This window comes from Lemur catta, chromosome 15 (genome assembly GCF_020740605.2).
Source record: "Lemur catta isolate mLemCat1 chromosome 15, mLemCat1.pri, whole genome shotgun sequence".
Taxonomy (NCBI): Eukaryota; Metazoa; Chordata; class Mammalia; order Primates; family Lemuridae; genus Lemur; species Lemur catta.
The window spans coordinates 25,324,190-25,347,092 of NC_059142.1; the positions used below are offsets into that span (position 1 = coordinate 25,324,190).

At 35.6% G+C, this 22,903-nt stretch overlaps 1 protein-coding gene across 4 annotated transcripts in view; it reads right to left on the minus strand.

Annotated features, from left to right (window-relative positions):
* GGNBP2 (gametogenetin binding protein 2) overlaps positions 1–22,903 on the minus strand; it is a 31,535-nt gene that overhangs the window by 7,071 nt on the left and 1,561 nt on the right. For 3 of the 4 annotated variants that reach the window (XM_045525568.1, XM_045525571.1, XM_045525569.1), the window contains 6 exons: positions 16,542–16,622; positions 14,698–14,951; positions 12,365–12,463; positions 8,260–8,373; positions 2,387–2,596; positions 1,141–1,315 (listed from right to left, as the gene is read on the minus strand). In XM_045525568.1, the coding sequence (XP_045381524.1) occupies positions 1,141–1,315; positions 2,387–2,596; positions 8,260–8,373; positions 12,365–12,463; positions 14,698–14,951; positions 16,542–16,622 (933 nt within the window). The remainder of the gene's footprint in view (positions 1–1,140; positions 1,316–2,386; positions 2,597–8,259; positions 8,374–12,364; positions 12,464–14,697; positions 14,952–16,541; positions 16,623–22,903) is intronic. The other variant, XM_045525570.1, reaches the window with a different exon arrangement.

A 22,903-nucleotide genomic window follows, 5' to 3' on the forward strand; every position in this document is an offset into this window, starting at 1 on the left:
AATTTCAGAATTTTAACTCAGCAAAATTTCCCATTCATTTCTTCACATAATGAAAAGACTATTTAACCTGATCAGATGATCTAATCTCTGAAGGCACAAACATACAAGAAAAGGAATAAGATATCTGTTTGCCAAGAACTAGTACAAATCTCCTGACTCCTCAGAAGACAGTGCTTAACGTTCATGAATGGACTCTGGGAAAAAAGTTTATAGCTTTCATCTTATTCTCAAGAGGAAACGATATGACCCAGTTAAAGGTTTACAACCACGTCCTAGTATATACAGAATGTTTACTAGCCAAATATTTGCTCTATAGAGTATAACTGAAAAAAAAATTGTTACCAAATCACAAGCACTAAACCCAATACAAAGAGTCTTTAGTGTGCTTCTAAAAAGTAGTTCTTACATCATAGCATTCAGACAAGCTATTTACTTCATACTATTAGACATTAGTGGGCAAACAGACTCATTAAAGCTTTCTAAATTTCTTATTATTTGGCTGCTTTTAACTTTTCACTAGTTATGTTTCATAGCAGCATCTTCTCTTTTTTTTTTTTTTTTTTTGAGACAGAGTCTCACTTTGTTGCCCAGGCTAGAGTGAGTGCCGTGGCGTCAGCCCAGCTCACAGCAACCTCAAACTCCTGGGCTTAAGAGATCCTACTGCCTCAGCCTCCCGAGTAGCTGGGACTACAGGCATGCGCCACCATACCCGGCTGATTTTTTCTATATATATTTTTAGTTGGCCAGATAATTTCTTTCTATTTTTTTAGTAGAGACGGGGTCTCGCTCTTGCTCAGGCTGGTCTCGAACTCCTGACCTCGAGCGATCCTCCCGCCTCGGCCTCCCAGAGTGCTAGGATTACAGGCGTGAGCCTCCGCGCCCGGCCAGCAGCATCTTTTAACCATCAACTTCAGTCTTCTACTCAGAGAAAGTTTAAAAACCAAGGCTGGAAGAGTAACAGGATTAAAAAATAAAGAAAAATCCAAAATCTTCTAAATGCCAGTTCTCCAGAACCACCCCCCTCCACCCAAAGCCATGAAACTATATTAGTGGATCACAGCCTTCTGCGGTACTGGTGGCTTAATTAAGATTCAGTCCAATAACTTGACTAAGCAATCTTGGACAGCCCACCGTCCTTACCTCAAAACTTTTACGTAGAGCATCAACACCAAGATAGAAAAGCATCTGCCACGTCTGCTCTTCTGCCCGCAGTTTTTGCCAGATTCGATGCAGTCTTTCATAAAGATGAATTCCCAAGCAGGTCAGAACTTCTTCTTGAGCTATATCTATTGTCTTAGCATGCCTTTCTCTTCGCCTATAAAGGAGAATAAACCACACATTAGTTCCTAATACCCTTACCTGAAACATTAAAAGATGGGTAACACATCTGCAAGTTCAAATTATAAACACAATAGGCCTACCTAATACTAACCTAATAAGACAGTTATACATTTACAATCAATTAATGTATCTGTAAGTATACTAGCACGCATGTATATAACCAATGAGAAATATAGATACAAGTAAAACTTAGTCCTAATATCACTAAAAATAAGGTAATTCAGGAACTGGCTCTAAAAAGATGGGTTTAAGGCACTAGCTAGCTCATAGTAGGCATGACAGTTCCTTTCATCTTCCAATTACAATCAATTATTTTTTTCATTTGTTTGGTTTGTTTGTTTTTGAGGGGGAATAGAGAAAAGCAATGCCAAAGTGATTCAATCATGGGCAACAGCCCTCTAAGGCCAGTCTTTAGAAGAGTTCACAGAACTTCAGTGATAAAAGAGGCCTCTGTTTTCTCAAATGCCTAGCAGTAAATAGGCACTCAGATGAGGGTTGATACACTAAACACAAAGGGAAATGGGTTTGATTTATTCTATGAACAACTTTTTCTAATTTTATTTTCACACAAAAAGCCAGAGATGGCATTTTAGGTTCTTATATAATTTAATAATAATATTATATACACAGTTCATGAATTACACTCAATAAAGCATTTCTTAAGCCCCTGTTGCAAAGATCTCACTTCCTATGCAAAAACCATCATTGTGAACAAAATTTAAACATGATAATGCATGAATGGAGGGAGAAAAATCCCTTCTAATCATTTTCAAATGAAAATGATAATCTATAATAATGAAAGCCAAAAAAACCTGCCTCCCCTTCAAGCAAGAAGGAGCAGAGGACTGAACCAAACACCAGAGAACAGTTTTTCCCCACTTTCACTCAATTAAGAAATGCATATTTTAACAAAAAGCAAAATCTTTACAGGCACACTTTAATTTACACATATATCATATGTACTGAGGCAGAAGGTGATGGAAATAAACTTTCAGTAATAAAATGAAGCAAAGCGCTAGATAGCCCATTCTAGCAAATTACATACTCATACCCTCCTGCGAACTCTGGCTCAGCACGACCCAAAAGATGTGCAATGAAGTCTGTTTCACAGCAAACATGTATGTGTCGTTCATGTGGACAGCACCGCAAGCCTTCATAAAGTGCAGCACAGTAGCCCTTTTCTTTGCTGCAATCAAGTTCACCAATAAGGATATTGTATGCTCGGAGGACTTTATTTTTGCAATCAGTGCAAAACCTGTTGAAAAGAAAAAACCTCAAAATTAAGAACTGGCTATGTAATTATTTCATGCTATATAAAACAATGTACTAGACAATGGCACTCCCTTCCATCTAGAGTATTAACAAAGGGCTCCACACACACATTTGAAACATACTTGTGTAAGGTAAACACAAATTTAGAGATTACAAGAATATAGCTGGATCTCCATTTGCCAAAGATTTTTAAACTAGAGAAGCACATGGCCTAAAAGAATGAGGTAGATAAATACCTATTATTTCATTAAATATATGCCCAGAAAATATTAGTTACCAAGGACTACTATATCTCCACTTCAAGAGCTATTTGTACAGGTCAGAAATAAAGCAAGAGAGGCAACAAACCAATGACTCTTAGCTAAGTTATCTCTCCTTCCAGCCTCTGAAAGCAGATGGTATCCTCAGCCAGTAAACCTTGATTCAAATTTTTACTACAGTGTTTAATATATCACAAGCTATGCATTTTGGGGTGGGGAGAAGAATGGGAAAGTAGCACATTTTTTAATTTACTGGTAATTTCCAAAATGTCAAAAAAATGCATACTTCTCAATACTGCCTTTAGACTGCATATAGAAATGTGAATTAAACTTAAGCATATACAATGGCAAAAGTATAGAAGAGCTTGTGAATGTGGAGGAGGAAGAAATTTTCTTTTAGGAATCAAATATTAATCAGTGAGAAAAAAAAAAGAATAGAGCCTGGTTTCTTTGAATTCCTGAAAAATGGAAGAACCTAGTCTGATCAAAAAGCCAGGCTCCCAATAATAGTAACTGACTGCGATCAATTATGGTGGAACAAGAAAATTTTGATTTAAATTTACCTCCCAAGTGAGCTCATCTCCTTCCATGTTGGTGTCAACCAACATGTCTATAAAGATGACTTGTGACTCTTATAGCTCTGTTCAAGTCTCTGCTCTTGCCTGAGGACCAAACCCATCCTGAAAAATGGTGGGACATCACAGATGTCCAACAGGCAATACCTTAAACTCACTGTCCAAGGGCAACACCATTCTCTTCCTATTCCCTGGTAAGAACATCACCATTCACAAAGTCACCCAGGCCGGCAACCTCAATTAATTCCAACTTCTGCCTAAGTCCCCCAATTAAGGTAGAGCCAAGTGGTATCAATTCTTTCTTACCTCTCTTATAGGTCCCTTCTTTTCAATTTCTTCTGCCCTGGTTTAAGTTGCCTAGACTATTTTTAAAGAAGCTTCTTAACTGTCTTTCCCGTTTCAACTCTTCCTAACACTAACGCATCTCTCACACCAAAGTAATTTTTCTAAAACATATCTGATTATCTCTCTCTCAACTTAAAAACCTTCCTCTTCATTTCTATTACTGGATTTACACATCTTATTATAGTATTTACCCTTATACTGCCACGCATTAGTTTGATGCACATATGTCTTTCTGAGCCAATAGTAGGTAATTCTGTTTCTTGAAATGAATATATGTTAAATTCAAGGCCCTAAGCCCACTTGGTAAACAATGCTGACAAGTAATGTTAAATCATTATGTTTTACTAATGCTTTAAAAATGGACACAGAAATATACAAAAATTAATCAAAACGAATTAAAGACCTAAATATTAACACCCGAAAACTATAAAATTCCAGGAAAAATTGGGGAAAAACTTCATGACATTGGACTGAGCAACGATTTCTTGGATATGGCACCAAAAGCACATGTAGCAAAAGCAAAAATAGACAAGTGGGACTATAGTAATGCATTGTTTAACAATGGGATATAGGAAAGGCGAGGTGGCTCACGCCTGTAATCCTAGCACTCTGGGAGGCCGAGGCGGGTGGATCGTTTGAGCTCAGGAGTTTGAGACCAGCCTGAGCAAGAGCGAGACCCCGTCTCTACTAAAAATAGAAAGAAATTATCTGGCCAACTAAAAATATATATAGAAAAACTTAGCTGGGCATGGTGGTGCATGACTGTAGTCCTAGCTACTCGGGAGGCTGAGGCAGGATCGCTTAAGCCCAGGAGTTTGAGGTTGCTGTGAGCTAGGCTGACGCCAGGGCACTCACTCTAGCCCCGGGCAACAAAGCGAGACTCTGTCTCAGGAAAAAAAAAAAAAAAAAAAAACAAACAACAACAACAAAAAACCAAAGGGGTGTGTTTTTAGAAACGCATTGTTAGGCGATTTTGTTGCTATGAGAACATCATAGCATGTACTTACATAAACCTAGATGGTATACATATTTTTATTTATGTATCAAAAATCAAATGTCCCAGTACCATTACTGAATATCAATCATTTTTCCCACTTGATCTGAAATGCCAGTATCAAGTGTCATATATCAGGTTTCTATACACAGTACACTCCATTATAATCTTAAGGGATCACTATCATATAAAAGGTCTGTCATTGACCAAAATGTCATTATGTGGCACGTGACTGTACATCAGACTTAAAATTTAAATTTCTGTGCAGCAAAGGAAATAATCAAGAGAGTGAAAAGGCAACCAACAGAATGGGAGGAAATATTTGCAAACCATATATTGGATAAAGGGGGGGTTAATATCCAGAATATAAAGAATTCCTATGATTCAATAACAACAAAAAAAAACAAAAAACCAATAACCTGATTGAAAAATGGGCAAAGCACGTGAATAGACATTTCTCAAAAGATGATATACAAATTGGCAACAAGAATATGAAAAGATGTTCAATATCACTAATCATTGGGGAAATGTAAATCAAACGCACAATGAGACAACACCTCACACCCATTAGGATGTCCACTATCAATAAAACAGAAAATAACAAGCATTGGCAAAGATGTAGAGAAATTAGAACCCTCACACACTGTTCATGGGAATGTAAAATAGTATAGTCATTATGAAAACCAGCACAGAGATTTCTCAAAATAAAAATAAAACTACATGAAATAAAACATTTGGATCCAGCAATCCCACTTCTGGGTATATATCAAAAGAATTAAAAACAGGATCTTTAAGAGATATTTGCATACCCATGTTCACAGCAGAACTATGCACAATAGCCAAGATGTGAAAACAACCTAAATGTCTATCAACAGATGAATGGATAAAGAAAATGTGGCATACATATATAATGTGACATTATACAGCTTTAAAAAAGAGGGAAATCCTCTCATATGCTACAACATGGATGAATCTTGAGAACATTATGCTAAGTGAGATAAGCCAATTACAAAAATTTAAATATTGCATGATTCCACTTATATGAGGTATCTAAAATAATCACACTCATAGAAACAGAAAGTAGAATGGCGGTTGCCAGTGGGTGGGGGGAGGAAGAAACAAGGAGTTATCGTTCAATGGGTATAGTTTTAATCATGCAAGATGGAAAAGTTGTAGAGATCTGTTGTACAACAGTGTGTGTTAACAATATGGCAATGTACACCTAAAAATTGTTTAGAGGGTAAATTTACGTTTTGTGTTCTTTTACCACAATTTAAAACAAAGGAAAGGTCCAGGCGCAGTGGCTCATGCCTGTAATCCTAACACTTTGGAAGGACGAGGCAGGAGGATCACTTGAGGCCAAAAGTTCGAAAGCGAGACCCACGTCTCTACAAAAAAATAGAAAAATTAGCCTGGTGAGGTGGTGCACGCCTGTAGTTCCAGCTACGCAGGAGGCTGAGGCAGGAGGATCAGTTGAGCCCAGGAGTTGGAGGTTACAGTGAGCTATGATGACACCACTGCACTCTAGCCTGGGCGACAGAGAGAGACCTTGTCTTAAAAAAAAAAAAAAAAAAAAGGGAAAGTCTTCCCTTAAGGAAGGAAAAATGGACACAGAAATACCAACAAATACTTCCACATTTTCAGGTTATAAATGGCAAGTTTACATTTGCAAGTAAATAAATCGTCAAATGTCAAATAGTAAATAATAAAACTTGAAATATTTCCCTATTTTATTGCTGTAAACCCTCAGAGTAGTTTAATATATGCTTGATTGTACAACTACAGGCATCTGTGAACAGCAAGTTAAAAATATATGAAAGCCATAAGAATGAAAGCGATCTTTACCATTTGCAAAAGTAATATTGCACGTGAATTTAAAAAAACTTTAAGGTAGAGGTTTCACAGTTTCCTAACACCTCATTTCTAATGATGTTCTACCATAATACTTAACTGGCTAAGAAGTGTTTTCAAATCTTTATTATAAAGTGTGGAAAAAAAAAAAAGGTAGATACTGCCAAAAAGGCACATTAGATGTTTATAAATTATTTTCAACTGACTATACCTCAAACACTCAAACTGTGCCTAAAATAAGAATGGGAAACACAAGAATGATAAGGACTTGCAAATATGGCACGCAAATGTTCTCTAATGTGCCAGATACTGCTCTAAGACTTACTATATATCATCAATTCTCATAATAAATTTACTGCTATAATAAATCCTGTAAGATCAGTACTATCATTATTTTTTTCTTAAAGAAGAGAAAAACTGAGGCACAGAAAAGTAACTTATACAAAGTTATAATCAGTAGAACTCACATACAATGCCATCTCCCTTAATTACTCTGTTAACCATACTTTCTCTCTAACCTTAAGACATTTATAAAATGGACTCTACTGTCTTAAAAATATAAAACATTGCCCCAAACACAGGAAATATCTACAACCATTATAGGAAACTGCAAAACATTAGCTCTGATAACTAGTAACTTGTCACCGAAAAAAAAGCTATCTTTTGGGTGGACCGATTCATACTTAAGGAGGAAAGATACATATTTTACGTCTATTATAGTCCCCTCAAAACTCCAAATAACGGATGTAATTCCTATTCTCTTGGGTATAACCAGCCAAAAAAGCAAGTAAAGTTTATAACTGAGAAAAGAAAAACACCTAAATAAACTTTGTATGTAGGTTAAGTCATTATCTTACTGCCACATCAAATAAACACCAATCTTGATAACACCATTTTCTTTTAATCATTCACCTGTTTAGAAACACCCCCAAAGTAATAGTGTATTATCTGTTCCAAGGTCAAAGAACAACCACAAACCCAACATGTGACAAATTTAAACACGAGTACTCCCCCAAGAACACCATCTCTAGATGGCTCCCTTACCAGTGTCCTTTCCTACTGCACTCTCCCCTCCCTACGAATTTCCAAATGTTAATGACACTTAGAAAATTCCTTTGTAAAAGTAGTATTCTAAAAAGAAAAATCTGAAGTTACTTTTATAGCAATGAAGCACACAAATGCCAACTCTATTTTTAGGTCCTGACAAACAATTATAGAAGAAATACTTCAAAATATTACTAAATGAAAAGTTACTAATTTAACTTTAATTTTGAAAATGCCATCATAAAATGATTCTATCATAAAATCAAAGAGTACCAGAATTTCCAAAGTGATTAAGTACACTTTATGCAATTTAGTCATTCTGTGTTTCTTGAAAAGCTGGTCTGGAACCAACAAGTAAAAATTACAAAAAAGGAGATGCTAGCTCAACACAAGAAGACTAACACTGAGAGTCATCCCACAAAGGAATTGCCTATCCTGACATTAAGCTCTGCCTAATGCCAGGTATTAACAGGAAGGCTGGAGTACTATAATACAAAGGAGGTCAGTGACAGCCCACTCTATGTGACTGACAGCTAAGGCACCATCCACACTATATTGTAATGACCATTAGGCTTACCTGTGTTTTCGCAGGTATGTCTCTAGTGTTTCTAAAAGACAACTAGAGTCAATTAAAACTACTTCATCCCTGCATTCTTGGGACATTAGTTCCCATACATCCATCCAGCAACCTCTGTAGAAAGAACAAATAGTAGTGAAAAGGAGGAATATGTAAGGGTAAAACATTAAAAAAAAAAGCAGAGTAAAGGATTGCTTGATTTTACCTGGCTGTTCCCTGGAAAGGTCCATAATGGAAAATGATCCTACACTTGCTGTCCTTCCTGTGGTCTTCACTACTTCTCTTATCTGTACTTAACTTCTCTGAACTGACACTGCTACTGCTCCCTTCACTGTAGTACAGTATAGTACAAAGCTTAGTGACACTGAGATAATCTGAAGTAATAATTTCTACAGTCTAAATTAAAATCATAAACTCTTTAATAATTAAGATATTAGTAGGGTAAGTTTATAAATCTATATATAATGGTTACATACTCATTTTAACCACATTAAAATGTTACTTAAACATGTGCTCACATCTTTACATAGAAACTTCTGCTTGTCTATAAAGTTTATCTCATACAATTTAGCAACATTTACAGTTATCAAGATAGCAAATGGTTAATATACTAAGCATTTTATGAGCAAATATATTTGGAATGTTCGAAAGTCAAAAGGACTGAAAAAACTATAAAGTATTTTTACCTATAAACATGAATCATTCTTCCACAAATTAAAAATTCTAGTAAGTTTTGATTTTTTAAAAAATGACTCCCTTTTATAGCTAGTCCATGGCAACAAAACTTTTATCTACCTTCACATTTACAAATAACTGGGAAAGTCAGAGATTAATTATGGTAAATAAGTTTTTGCATTTACTAAAATAAGAAAACACAAAGATGAACACTTTTACACAGCCTAAATTAATAGTAAGTACTATATAAATAATTTTTTAAAAACTTACTAAAAACTTCCCAGACTCTCCCTCCCCCACAGGTTTCAATGTGGCGCTGGTCATGCATTTTGCTTTGTTGCAGATGTGCATTCCAAGCGAAATGTGTGTCTATATTCCATTCAATGACAGTCTTCTTGATTTTTCACGATTCTCAACAACTGGCTCCTGCCTGTTCTTCTGCAGGTCTCACTACAGTCCTAGGAATTCATTACACCTTGGATGCTTCAGATGGAAAAACCTTGACTCTTTACTTAACCTACTCCATATAGCTAAATATGTAATTCTCAACCCTCTGCCCAAAATATAAAGTCATACATAAAATTGAGCTCCATATTCCCTCTCACAAGGGCTCAGGCCAAGAATTAGCTCCCCTTATTTTTGACAATAAAAACCTCAACTTCTGCTCTACCTTCCACGTTACATCCTTCTATTCCCAACTCCCATATTTCCTTTTTTCCTAATTATGCTTGTGTGAGCCATAATCTCCTAGAACTGAAAAACTCTCAAACTCAAGTTCTCATAATTGAGGAAAAGGTTCATGAAAAGAAATCAGAGCTGGGGAATGATTATTGTGTCATGAGAATGTGAAAGCATTATTTTAAAAAAAAGCTTTGCAAAAAAAATTCTACAGCTCAAATTGGGATTTTATCTATAATCTCTCTTGATCTCATGCCTTCATTTTATTCTCAAGATCAAGCTTTTTGAAAAATAGTCTTTCCACTTCCTTGTTCTATGCCAGTACTTTCCATTCACAGTTTAGCCCATTACAAGCTTACACTGCATTCATTTTTCCATCCACTGTGATTTGGACTCTGCTTCCACTCAGCTCATCAAGATCACCAATTATCTCAGTGTTGCTAAATCCAGTGTCCACTTTTGGGGTCCTCATTGACTTGGCAGCATTCAACACAGCTGACTGGACCTCCTTGAAAAACTTTTACCTCAGTTTCCTCCTACCTATCTGGCCACTTTCTCAAGTTTCTTCTTTCTCACTATTAAATTAAATTTCTCTGCATTGTTTTCTCTTACTCTACTCTTTCCCTTTAGGTTATCTTAAACATCATTCTCTGAGACAAGATATAGGCCTACAAGTCTAGCCTAGACCTTTCTTTCAAATCTCACACTTACTCCTAGACAGAAAATAACCTGGGTTTACTTGCATGTATATGAGAACACTCCCAGAAAGGCTGACCTGGATCGCTGTTATTTATTAGGCTGAAACCTAATCAACTGTATTATACTTTCTTTGGACAAAGTCTAAACAAAAAAAAGGTGGGCGGGGGGAGGGGTAGAAATGTATAAAATGGAGAGTCATAGTAGCATACAATGGTGGTGACCATCCAAGGTGGAGGAGAGGGGTCTTGGCCTGCTATTCATACAGCATGTGGGAATAACTGAAACTATCTTAGGCAAGGAACACTGCTTAAGATCAACTAAGTCCATTCATACTGATTCCATAGTCAGCAGACAGCCTTCTAAAACGTTTGACTTCCCATGTAGTGGGACTATAGCTGCAGGGGTATGTGAAGTCTGTGGAGGTTTGGTTTTTGTTTCTAAGCTGAAAGACAGGAAAACATAGCTGTATGTCAATTTAATAAAAGTAGATAACCGATGAAGCAAAGTCACTGCGAACAAAAGAGGAGAGGAAATCCTGAGCAAAAGTGGTAGGACTGGTCTTTGAAGGCAGGCAGCAATAAGCACAGATGTGTAAGATGTTGGGGTACCTGTGCCTTTTAATTCCTCAATGAAGAATATACGTAACAAAAAAAGAACCAGAAGACAGGCTTTTTACTATAGCACACACTGCGCCTTCAGCCAACAGGTCATTCTCTAATGAGATCATCAGACTGAATTTTGCATTTACAGAGTCAGGTGTTCTCTGAAGATATTGACAAATCAAGTATGCTAAAAAACAATTATCCTTAGAAAACTACTTTAGGTTATGTAGAGCTTTAATGGGTTCAGAGTACTCCCACATTTAGATAGCGTGTAACATGTGGTTCTTGTTTGGATCCTAATTCATACAAACCAATATAAAAAAACCTGTTAGTAACAATAGGAGAAATCTGAATATTACCTAGGTATTAGATTATTATAGTTAATTTTGTTAGGATTATAACGATACTGTGGTTATGAAAGAAAATGTCCATATATTTAGAGATGCATGTGGAAGTGTGTAGAATTACATGAAGCCTAGGACTTGTTTTAAAATACTTCAGCAAAGAAAAAGGTAGATAAATGAACAAATGTGGCAAATTTTGATAACTACTGAATCTGAGTGAAAATACATAGCAGAGGGGTTGTCCTTGTATAGCCTTTCCATTTCTCTGTTTGACAGTTTTCATAATAAAAATTTTAAGATGTTTTGTTCCTCAATATAGGGAAAAAAAAACAACCTGATAGATTATTAACAAACCACCACCTGGTCATCCAGGTCTTTGTATCAGGGAGGAAGACGGCTATATAACACTGGTGTCAATGACACTAATGAGATATTCAAAAATTAACTTTTAAAATTAATTCAGAAGTATAGTTTTGAATCCCATTCTCTCCAAAGGAAAAGTGACTTCTTAGAAACTCCCTTCAAAATCCATGGCTTCTCCCTACCATCCCCATCTCCAGGCAATTTTGTACGGTACAACTGTGGCACTGTGCTGGGAGACTGGAGGAAAAGCAGCCTTGGACACTGTAGCATCTAACTAAGAAGAAAACTACAAAGTAGTAACATAACTACATATTACCATAACCGATTCAAGACCTTTTTTTTTTATTCCTTGATAAATTATTAGGGAAACCTAGAGATAAGAAAGGTAAGAAAAATAATTTATACATTATGTCTATTATACAGATCAAAGAATGATATCACTACTTTGAAAAACTTATCATTAGGTACATAAATTTCCACAAATATCTCAACTTCCTTGCTCTAAAACATATTTAATATAAGGAAAAAAACTTTAAAAAAAAATCAAATCTTTGAGGCCTTTTTAGTCTCAATTCAAAAAGCTCTACAGAACCAGGAGACGTATTTATTTTGATCTATGTCGTAGAGTATAACCAATTAATGAATTAAAACTAGCAGTGTGTTTCTCCTTTTTATTTTACTAAATATGATCAACTTTTATAATCTTAACAATGACTGAGCACCTTGGTATTCAATTCTACTTACCCTAAAGGTTTTGGCTTGTGCGTATCTAAGGAGTGCAATTGACATCTCTTGTTCTTCTTACTTTTTGGAATAGCATCTATCATGTCATTTAGTTTGGACCTAATTAAAAACAAACCATTAAGGATTTAAGTAATATTCATTTTTCTTTCAAATTTTAAAATCTCTATTTACTATCTTTTAGAGAGAAGTGTATTTACAGTATTACAGACACATCACCTACCTTGAAAATTTTTCATCAAATTCTAACCCAGAAGGGTCTATCTTTCCCTCTCCATCCTTAGACTGTCAAAATGTTGAAAGAGACCTATTCTACTCAACATACTCTTTCCCCAAGACTGCATCTGTCTCACTCATCCCTGTATCCCCACATCTAGCAGTGTGCCCATATTTTATAACTGACTGCTACCTGACACTCAGCCATCTTCCCTTGTCCAAACATTATGTAAATATGTCAGGTGTGGGGGGGTTGAGGCAGGGACATCACTTAAACCCAGGAGTTCAAGGCCAGTCTGGGTAACATAGAGAGACCTTGTCTCTTAATAACATACACACAGGCCAGGCACAGTGGCTCATGCCTGTAATCCTAGCACTCTGGAAAGCCGAGGCAGGAGGATTGCTTGAGCTCAGGAGTTTGAGACCAGCCTGAGCAACAGTGAGACTCCGTCTCTACTAAAAAGAGAAAAATTAGTTGGGTGTCATGGGACACACCTGTAGTCCCAACTACTCAGGAGGCTGAGGCAGGAGGATCACTTGAGCCCAGGAGTTGGAGGTTGCAGTGAGCTACGATGCCATTACACTCTACCCACCCAGGGCGACAGAGCAAGACTGTCCCCAAAAACACACACACACACACACACACACACACACACACCAAAAAACCCCCCCAAACATTATGTAAATACATAATATCCTTGATGAGGAGCCACTGACAGAAAATTTATGCAAATATAGAATATGTATCATTATTCACATCTTACCATCCAATCCGCAAAGCCTGTCAACTCTAATTTTTAAATATATCTAAAATCAAATTACTTCTTATCACCTCTATGATTATCACCCTTGTCCAATCTTTAGCTTACTCAACTGCAATAGCAGGTCTCCCAAACGGTCTCCTTGCTGCCACCCTTTGCCCTTTACTTACTAGGCTTCACTCAACAGACAAAGTGATTCTTTTAAAACATAAGTCAGATGTTATTCCTCTGTTCAAAAACCCTCCAAGGCTTCTTTCCTCAGGCAGAGTAAAAATCCAAAGTCTCCATCACCACCTCTAAATAGGAAAGCCTCAGGATTTCTTCTTCAGACCTCTTTTTTTCCTATTTATACTCACCATATGACACAAATCTATAGCTCTAAGCCAGACCTCTCTTAATTCTACTTAGCTGTCCAATTGGTATCTCAAACTTAACACACCCAGAAGTGAGCTCTGCAAAATTTACTTCTTTCAGGAAATGGAAACCATTTGTCCGTTCTTTAGACCAAAAATCTAATAATCATCCTTGATGCTCTCCCTCACAACCAATGTATCCAAAAATTCTGCTGGCTCATTCCTGAAAACATATCCAGGATCCTACCATTTCTCACTACCCTCAAGGCCACCACTCTGGTCCAAGTCACCATCATCTCTCCCATGGGTCATTAAATAGCCTCTTTCTCTGTTTCCCTCCCTGCCCTTGCACCCTCCTTCACTTTATTCTCAACATAGAGGTCAAAATAAGCCAAACTTCAAGTCAGACTATGTCACTTATCTGCTCAAAACCTTCCCAAAGCTTCTTACCTCACTCAGAGTACAAACAAAAGACCTCAGGATGACCTGCAAGGATCTACATGGTTGGACCTTATATCACTCTTCTCACTCCATCTTCTATTACTGTTCCCTTCATTCATCTACGTCCAGCCACAATGGCTTCCTTGCTGTTCCTCAAACATGCCAATAAAACTCCAACCTCTAAACCTTTATACTTGCTTTTCCTTCCTTCTCTGCCTTTCCCCAAATATCCACATGGTTTGCTCACTCAATTCATTCCAGTCTATATTCAATGTCATTTTATCAGAGAGGCCTTCCCTGATCACCTTTTGTATTAATTATACCCACCCATTCTCTATTCCCCTTACTGGCTTTTCTTTGTAACTTACCACACCAGACAAATTGTATATTTACTGCCTCTCCTGAGAGCAGAAACTTTACATTCACTGGTACACAGAAGTCACTCAATAAAATTGCTGAATAAGACTCAATTTTTGTCCCAACCAAATTTAGAAAAAAGCTGCCACTGTCACCAAGGTGTTTAAAAATTTAACAAACTCATTTTCTCCTAATTGATTATACTTACCCATGTACATAAAATAATGTATAAAGCTTCTTTGCATCAGTCATGCAGCTTCGAGTTACAGATAGGACCCCCTTAGGCCCTACTGTCAGGGGTTCAAGGGCAGGATTTCCAGACTCTACAAGCTGGGAAAAGAGGCGCTCCACACTGCGACGACAACCAACACATGGGACAAGCTGAGAAAGTGCACTCAAGACTTCGCGTGATGTCACCACCATGGCAATACTTAGATCTTGTTGCTTAAGCATACTATGTCGCTAAGAGAAATAGAAAAAGAAAAGTGAAGAGGAGTTCTTAAGAAAGACATAAAATTATTCTTTCACTACTATTGGTTCCTATCTCTGTGCAGTAAATACAACTGAGCAGGGCTTGCCATCTCTATCTGCAACTGAGTCAGAAAGGCAAAGTAGTCAGCTTGTCCACGCTGTACTGACTTTGCTCCAAACCCCCAGTCCTAAAATCTAGGGTATAAAAAAATCCTGCTTAGGATGCCAGGACTAAAAAGTATGTGCCCAAGCATAACAAAAAGAAGCTCTGTATCTAGAAATGTAGGGCTCGTTCAACAAGTATTAAGCCTAGTACTCGCACTTAAAGAGGAAAGAAACAAAAAAAAAGAATGAAGACACAATGCAGCTTTACCATGTCTTCTTTTTAACAACATACTATATTTAGCTACAAGAGTCACCTTAGGATGATCATGTAGAGCACCAATGCTCAACTCAGAGCTATGGACAGATGTATTATGGATTAATGGGAGAGAACAAGGGCTATCTTACTTATGTAGGAGCCTATAGTGAGTAACTACCATGCTGGCACATATGAATTTTATGTGTTGGTTATGACAAGGCAGAAAAATGACTGAGAATTACAGTTGCAGAGGAATGAGCAAAACTCTAGTAACTTCTACTTAATGGAGTCATAGTTATACTACAATTAACACTTCCAGATTTACCCAAAACAGATGGGAAAGTAGGATAATTCCCGAGAAGCATTTTCTCACATTTACCATTAACCTTTCAAAGTTTTCTCTAAAAGTAGAAATTGGGTTTTGAAGTAAACTAACAAGCTATCTTCCATTATTTTAATTACAGTCAGCCCTCCATAACCATGGGTTCCATATTTGTGGATTCAACCAACTAACCGAAAATATTTGGTTAAAAAAAAAAAAAAAAAGGATAGTTGCATCTGTACTAAACATGGACAGACTTTGCCATTAGTCCCTAAACAATACAGTTTAACAACTATTTATATAGAATTTACGTTGTATTAGGTATCATAAGTAATCTAGAGACGTTTTAAAGTATAAGGGGGGATGTACATAGGTTATATGCAAATACTACACCATTTTTCATCAGGGACTTGAGCAACGGAGGATTTTGGTTTCCATGAGGTCCTGGAACCAATCCTCCATGGATAAAAGGACAATTGTATAGTATATTTAAGTGTACTTATATAAGGTATCATATTTCTTAGGATTAAATAAAAATCATAAAGTTCATAATACAGGATGAATTTTTTTTTTTACCTGAACAAAACAATTATTACAGAAGAAAACCAACAAGTTCTTAAAGAAAAGTTGTATACCTTATATCTTTAAAAAATAGGGAAGGGTGGCCTGGTGAAATTAGAGCCTTATGGACATATAAAATGTTAACACAACACCACCAATTCTTTCACATGACAGGTACATAACTACATATATTCACTGTAGCAATAGTAAAAAAGAAAGTAATTTCAGTGCAATACCTAGGGAACCGTACATAAAACAAAATTAATACAGCTAAATTTTAAAGAACTCTTTAAAACACACATATACCGTTAAAAACACTGACTTTAAAAACTATTACCTGAATGAACTGCTTTAGCTGTGCACCATTATTCTGATGCCCATCGAGATTTAAAACATTGTCAGGAAATTCCATCACCATCTTAAAATGCAAGAAGAAATCAATTACTTTATTCCCTTCAAACACATGATAGAGCCTATTTTATAAACTTCTAGGACAGAAATAGACCCCTAAAAGCCAGATTTGTCCTCCACCCAAACAGTTACAAAAAAAAATCCAAGCATACAGGTTTCTAAAGCCAGAATGGTATAGTCATTAGGAGCAAGAATACTGAAATCAGGCAGACAAGAGTTCAAATAGAGGCTCTACCACTTACAATCTATGTCATTAACTCTGGGCAAGTGACTTAACCTGAGTCTCAATTTTCTCATTTGTAAAATAAGATTAAATAATTTCTAGTATCTATCTCACAGAGTGGTTATAAAAATTAAATTACATTTCAATGTTTACTGCAGTGGCTAATTGCATTTAGTACATGGAATAACCTGATATTTTTAGTTATTCCTCTTAACTATGAAATATAATCTTGTAACTGTTTTCTAAAAATCTACATATCTATATATTTTAGAACAGTACCTGGCACATAGTTTATGTTTGCTCTAATTATGAAAAAGGGCACACTGAGGTACTTACTCAATTATCAAAATTCACTACCAAAAGAAAAGGGATATGAAGCTGAAGGATGCTACGGTATGTCACATAATGGGAATTTGTAATGCACATGCATCACTGATCTCTCGTGTGATTCCCATTATGTGACATACTCAAGCAGGGATGTTAAAATGTGAAAAAAAAAGTATGCTTTCAAAACAATGAAAGTAACACAAGTGTAATATGCTAGGACAAACTATTTCCAAATGACAAGGGCCACAAACTCCTACATACCCTGAGTGAAGTCAGGATAAAAATCCATTTGAGGCAATAACAAAAAAAATCCCTACCTGGTTCAATGTGGTCTTAAAAAGATCCCTCTCTTCTTCCCCAACCAGCACCACACTGCTTCTTTAATGAAGGTGACCATTCCTTTCTTTCCACATTAAAAATGAGAGATTTAAAACATGCTTGTTCTAACAATAAACTGAGGCCTCATTAACAATAAGGCAAGTGTAAGCAATAGAGGTAAGATCTTTTCTTAATTTGATAAGGGAAGAATACTGGACATGCGAACTAGGTAAACAAATAGATACTAAGAGGATGAACAACAATGCAAACACTAACTTAACATTCTAGAAGACTTCACTGTATTTAACAGAATCAAAAACTGTAGGTACAATACGATCCAAATTTTTGTATGTGCATATTTTATCTTACAAAAAAATAAAATACATAATATATTAGATGTGGCTATCTCCAGGTAGTGGGACAACAGATGTCTTTTTTATGTGTTCTGATCTTTCTGGAATGTATTACAATGCACATATACTATTTATTGGGGGGGGGTGTGAGGAGGGCTAATGTTCCTCGCTTCCAATTTTATATTTATTATACCATGTTCACACACATTTCCATCTCAATAGCTTTTACTGTTCTGGAAGTTTCTTTTTCCATACATATAGATGAAATGTCTAAATCTCAGTTTCAAAGATCAACTATCCAATTTTCAGGTTTGTCAACCTTGATATCTTGTTTCTAGTTTTACTTCCCAGTCTTCTTATTAATAACTCCAATATAATGTATATGAAGCTTAATGTAGCTTCATATATAGTATATATCAAGTACATATTAATACACAGGCATTGTTATAAGTACTTTCATATATTAACTTTACCAACAGGACAAAGTAAAACTGAAGTCACTAGTCTACTCTAATATTGTAGCCATCTATAAATGATCAGGTGAGAATGACTGAAATAAATGGGCAAAATATCTAACTATTTCATAATGCCCATGTGTTTATTATAGCTAACATGGTCCACTCAAATTCAAAAAAATATTTAATAATCATTGTATTAGAAATCCTGGTCCAGAAAACTGACAAAAGAATTAAAATAGCTAATAGTTCAATTAATATACATTATGTCTTCTGGAATCACCACAGGGCTTAAGTCACAAAGAAATTTAACTGTGAAGTCACGAAAAAGGTGTAGGACAAACTTTTAGAACCATGTAACTCAACAGAACACTGCAGGTCACTTTGAACCTACCATTTAAGCAACTAATAACTTGATTTGCATTTTCAGTTGCTTGATACAAATATACACCATTTCACCACACACCAATTGCCACATAAAATTTAAGACAATTACGTATGCTGTTTTAAGATCAAAGCTATCAATTTAGCAAACATTCAATGACTAGTCCTTATTGAACCAAATCAAAGGCTCTCCAGTCTGGTTCTTAGATGAAATCCTCTATTTCTGACTCAGTATTTTTATTTTGATTTTGATCAACTGTTTTATTGTTTTAAAAATTAAAGCAGAGATCAAAGAGTACATCTAACATACTGAGATCTACCAGCTGACTTGTAAAAAATTATAATTATATGAATATCTGCTTTAGAAATCCTTTTTTAAATCATTAAGGAAAAGGGCTAAAATTTAAAAAAAACTCATTTCAGATCATTTCATTTTCACCTACCTAGCATAAAAAACTGTCAAGATCTATTTTTATGTCTTTCCTGGGTTTCATCACCTTAGATGACACTAAATTTTCTCTTGTATTTACTTCATACCACCCTATATACTATGCACTCATTAATTACTCTGTCCTTGACTTTGAAACACTTAGGTCAATGGCTTTTTACCTTACTGCTTTCTGGCAAATCAGTGTATGTTGTTTAATGTTTTAAGAGATGAAAATAAGCAAAAGGGGAAAGAGGCTAGTATCACTATTTCCCCTCATTCTTTAAAACCACTTCCTTGACTTAATCTTAAAGATTCTAAGTTATCTAAAGGAAGATAGTATTTCAGGTATGGTTTCACAGAGGAGTCATTAGCATTCAGCTTCACGATGAGGTTGCCTATCCATAGCTAGCCAAAAATAGAACAAGTCATTATGCTGCAATTACTGCATTATAAAGTTTATTGACTCCATTACCCACTTTCACTCTTAAGTATCTGTCCTGGTTTCTCCTGACCACAAAAATCTGTTTATAGGACATTCTCACAAGTTCTAACCAGTGATACTAAGTCTGTATTTATCAAAATCATTGTCACTTTAGTTTTACTTTTTTACTTCATCCACACAGACATTAGTAACATCTATCACCCTTGGTAAAATTAAATATTAAATCAGGAATGGAAAGAAAACATGAAATGCTACACTTTTCACAAATGCAACCTAGCCCCCAAGTGGATATGCTACAATGTATTATCTTTCAAAGCCTAAGGTAGTTAAAAACTCTTATCTGAGGTTCTAGAACATTTAGATTGGTTTGAATTAGCAGGGTAAACTGCATTCCAGAAATATTGTAGCAACTTGACAGTTACGTACAAAGTATTTATAAAAGGTTCTTAGCCTTTGATCCAGTAATTTCACTTCCAAAAGCCTAAGAAAACAAATTTTAATGCAAAGATGTCTGCATTGTTTATATTCTTATAGCTAATTCACAGCAAAAACTAGAACCACCTCTACATCCCACAATGGAAGAATGATTAAAGCATGCAATGTCATATGATGGAACATTATACAGCCATTAAAAATATTTAAGAGTGACAAGAAAAGTTCCCAATATCACATTTAGTTTAAAAAAAAGGATATAAAATGTTACAGAAGACAATATATCTCAACTCTGCATCTATATATGTGTCTATGACTTGGAATTACACTAAATGTTGCTAATCTCTGGGAAGTATGATTAAGGGTAGTTTATTTTGTAGTTATTTTTCAAGATGATTTTATGAAGAATATATGTTTATTCTATCCCTATTGAAAACCACTTGCTTAAAAACTGTTTTGTTTTTAGAGACAGTCTTGCTCTTTTGCCCAGACTGGAGTGCAGTGGCATAATCATAGCTCACTGCAGCCTCAAACTCATGGCCTCAGGCAATCCTTCTGCTTCAGCCTCCCAAGTAGCTGGGACTACAGGCATTTGCCACCATGCCTGGTTAATTTTTTTTAATTTTTGTTTTTTTGTAAAGATGCGGTCTTGCTAAGTTGCCCAGGCTGGTTTTGAACTCCTGGCCTCAAGCAATCCTCCCACCTTGGCCTCCCAAAGTGCTAGGATTACAGGCCTGAGCCACCATTCCCAATCTCAAAATTGTAATTCTTAAAAAAAAAAAAAAAAAAATTATGATTCTTCAAAGATGTCTGTAAAATAAAATCTGTATTCAGTGTCTGCTATTTTATAATTCTAATAATATTGAACAGCATTTTGGCCATGCACTGTAACAACTTTCCAAAAAATTACACCTGCTTATGTATTTGGGATTTTCCTCAAATACACCTGCATCAGCACTGTACTCAAGTGTTCATACCCACTGAACTACCACAGGAATCTTTTAGATGTGGATACAACATATGACATAGAAGAGGCAGCTACTTCTTCACATACAAGCTTCTTAATTTCATTTTACAAATTCAAGTTAAAATCACCAATTTAACTAAGGCTAGGTTTTAGCATTCCTTACTCAAATTATAACATTTGCAACTGACGGTGAACTGTAAACATTGTAACTAGACTGTAACATTTAGCTGCTACCAAGATTCTAAGACTACTATTTGAAATAAAGATCAGACAATGTTTCCTCAGGGCATTACTGATGGACACTAGGAACAAAGATCAAATCAAATGTTAACTTCAGGCATACAATTCCAACAAACTGTCAATGGACCAGTGCAGAGTATAAACCTCTACGACAGGCATCTTCCTTCTGTCTTCCCCTTCCCGCTTCTCTCCCAACAAGTGTTTTGCTCAACATTCTTCCTTTAAGTAGTAGTTGGTAGAATGATCCAGAAAGAAACTTGTTTCTATAAATATGGTGCATCCTTAACAAGAATTTTCACTAACATTCATTCACTAAACAGTATTCAATGACTGTGCAGAAGTTTCAAAACAAAGTAACAAATCTCATTCTCTCTAGTGATAAAAACACATTCCAAAGCAAAGAAAAACTGTATCTTTTCCTAAATAAAATGCTATTTATTTAAATTAAGTAAGCTTAAATTTTATTTGCCTTGGTCACAAGTCCACAATACAAGAAAATCAAAATTCAACCACCAGGTACAGTGCAAAATAAGTGCATTCTAAACCACAGTGCAAGGTTACATCTCTTTCAATGGAAAATTTCAGAAATTCATATCATTGTGGAAAGAATACAGTATAAAAGCACCTAAAAAGTTGGCCATTTTAAAGTGCTATATGACATTAATGTGCTGCATTCACATTAAAGGTGCTTATGTGAATATACAGAGAATCAATAAGCATCTTTTAAAATTTTGTAAATACTCAAATTTATGTTAGTTTTCCCTATGTTTTGACTATATACTCAATAGTAATCTTATATCCAAATCCACCAGATTTTTTTAAAAACGTCAAAGCCATTCTGGGACAATACATTCAAAAGGTATCAAACTTAAGTGTTTATGCTGGCAAGGGAGAGAAGAAAATATCAACAAATGAGTTCCCACCAGAAGTTTTCTAAATGAAAACCCCATCATTTAATTTGATCAGTGTTTTTTTAAAACTATTTGAAATACCAGTCCATTATACTTCCAGTGCAAAAAGTGCAGAAATCATTATGAAGGCATATGAGTAATTTGTAATGCATCAACACAAATTCTATTTACTTTATCTCAGGCCAAATTGTTCTTTTCCCATAAAAAAAATGCACTTGGATAAATATAGATGCTATCACTTAAAAAGTTCTAATAAATTAAGTCATTCAATAGCTCTTCTAATCTTTTTAAAAAGTATTGCAGCTCAATCAAGTCTTAATTGAGACTGGCAACCAGAAAGGCATAGACTGGCATCTCTACAATGACTTGCATTTTACATTAAATTTGAAAAAAAACTTCAGTAGATATTTGCAAAAAAAAATTTCATGAACAAAATCGATCAACTCTCTTTGAATGGCAAAAAACCAAAGGTGGTAAGATGAAGAGACTTAGCTGCACCTTACCAAAATAGGCAAATGTATAATCCAAAGCTTCAGCATCATCAAAATGCAGATTTGAAAAGATATTCAAAAAAGGTTCATTTCTTAAGAAATAGTGTCAAGCAACTGCACTCATTTCCTGTTCAGATTCAATTCAAATTTCAGCCATTTCCTTTAAAAGGAAATAGTACAGCAACACAGGGCAGAGGGTCGGTAATGCTATACCACCACCTACTCTAAAAAGGAAAACTACCTAGAACTGGGTCTTGACACTCAAGATGAGCAATCAGCTTTTTATAGTACTCTTACACATGCAATAATTTGGCT